Raw genomic sequence first — 784 nt, 5'->3', positions numbered from 1 at the left:
CCGTCTATGTCTTCTGTCCACACTGCCCAGAAAGGCGGCCCAGACGCCCCCGGCCAGTGGGTGCTGTTAGACACTTTACAGGCAGGCGACAGGGCGGGGAGGGCCCCAACCTGCAGCATGTGCCCCCTACCCCCACTCCAGGAGGAGCTGGAGAAGATGCACACAATTGTCTTTCAGGAGCTGGTCTGGCACACAGCTGTCCACGAACACACATGTATGTGCACACACCCATGTGTGTACACATGTACACACTCACATGTATGTACCCATGTGCACAGTCATGCCACACACACACTCCTGTGTGCACATTGCACACGGGTCTCCCTGAGGGTCATGGCTCCAGCCTCCAAGTCAGTGGCTGAATTACCCCCAGCCCCTGGAGATACTGTCCCAGCCTTAGCCCTGCTTGGCCCCCAGACTCTCCCCATCCCTACACTAGTCCCTCCTGCAAGGAATGCCCATCCTTCCGGTCCCTGGGTGAGTGGCCATAGCTGTCCCGTACTTGTCCACCCTCTGAGCAAGCATGCCTGGTCCCTGCTCTGAGCTGCCCTGGCTGAGCTGGGGGTGGTGGGCAGCAGGGGACTTACTGCGTGGGCCGGCTGCAGCAGCCCCTGCATCGAAGTAGGAGAAAAGGGAGTCCAGTTCGTCCGGGCAGAAGAGCGAGTCCCTGCGGAACCTGGGCTCCATGGAGCCTGCAGCAGGGCAGTAACCAGGCCAGGCTGGGAGGCAGGCAGAGCTTGGGGCTCTGCTCCTTCCTTCCCCCACCCCTGGCCTCCCTGGGGTC

General features: G+C 61.6%; 1 protein-coding gene across 1 annotated transcript in view; it reads right to left on the bottom strand.

The window, feature by feature from the left end:
* The window catches only part of ACAP3 (ArfGAP with coiled-coil, ankyrin repeat and PH domains 3), a 14634-nt gene that overhangs the window by 2243 nt on the left and 11607 nt on the right, over positions 1-784 (bottom strand). The window contains exon 20 of the mRNA XM_010850227.1: positions 588-692. Within this exon, the coding sequence (XP_010848529.1) occupies positions 588-692 (105 nt within the window). The remainder of the gene's footprint in view (positions 1-587; positions 693-784) is intronic.

Source organism: Bison bison, unplaced genomic scaffold (assembly GCF_000754665.1).
Source record: "Bison bison bison isolate TAMUID 2011002044 unplaced genomic scaffold, Bison_UMD1.0 scf7180017864289, whole genome shotgun sequence".
NCBI classification, from domain to species: domain Eukaryota; kingdom Metazoa; phylum Chordata; class Mammalia; order Artiodactyla; family Bovidae; genus Bison; species Bison bison.
Note: the sequence above shows the minus strand (reverse complement) of the source record. Positions and strands in the feature narration are given on the sequence as shown.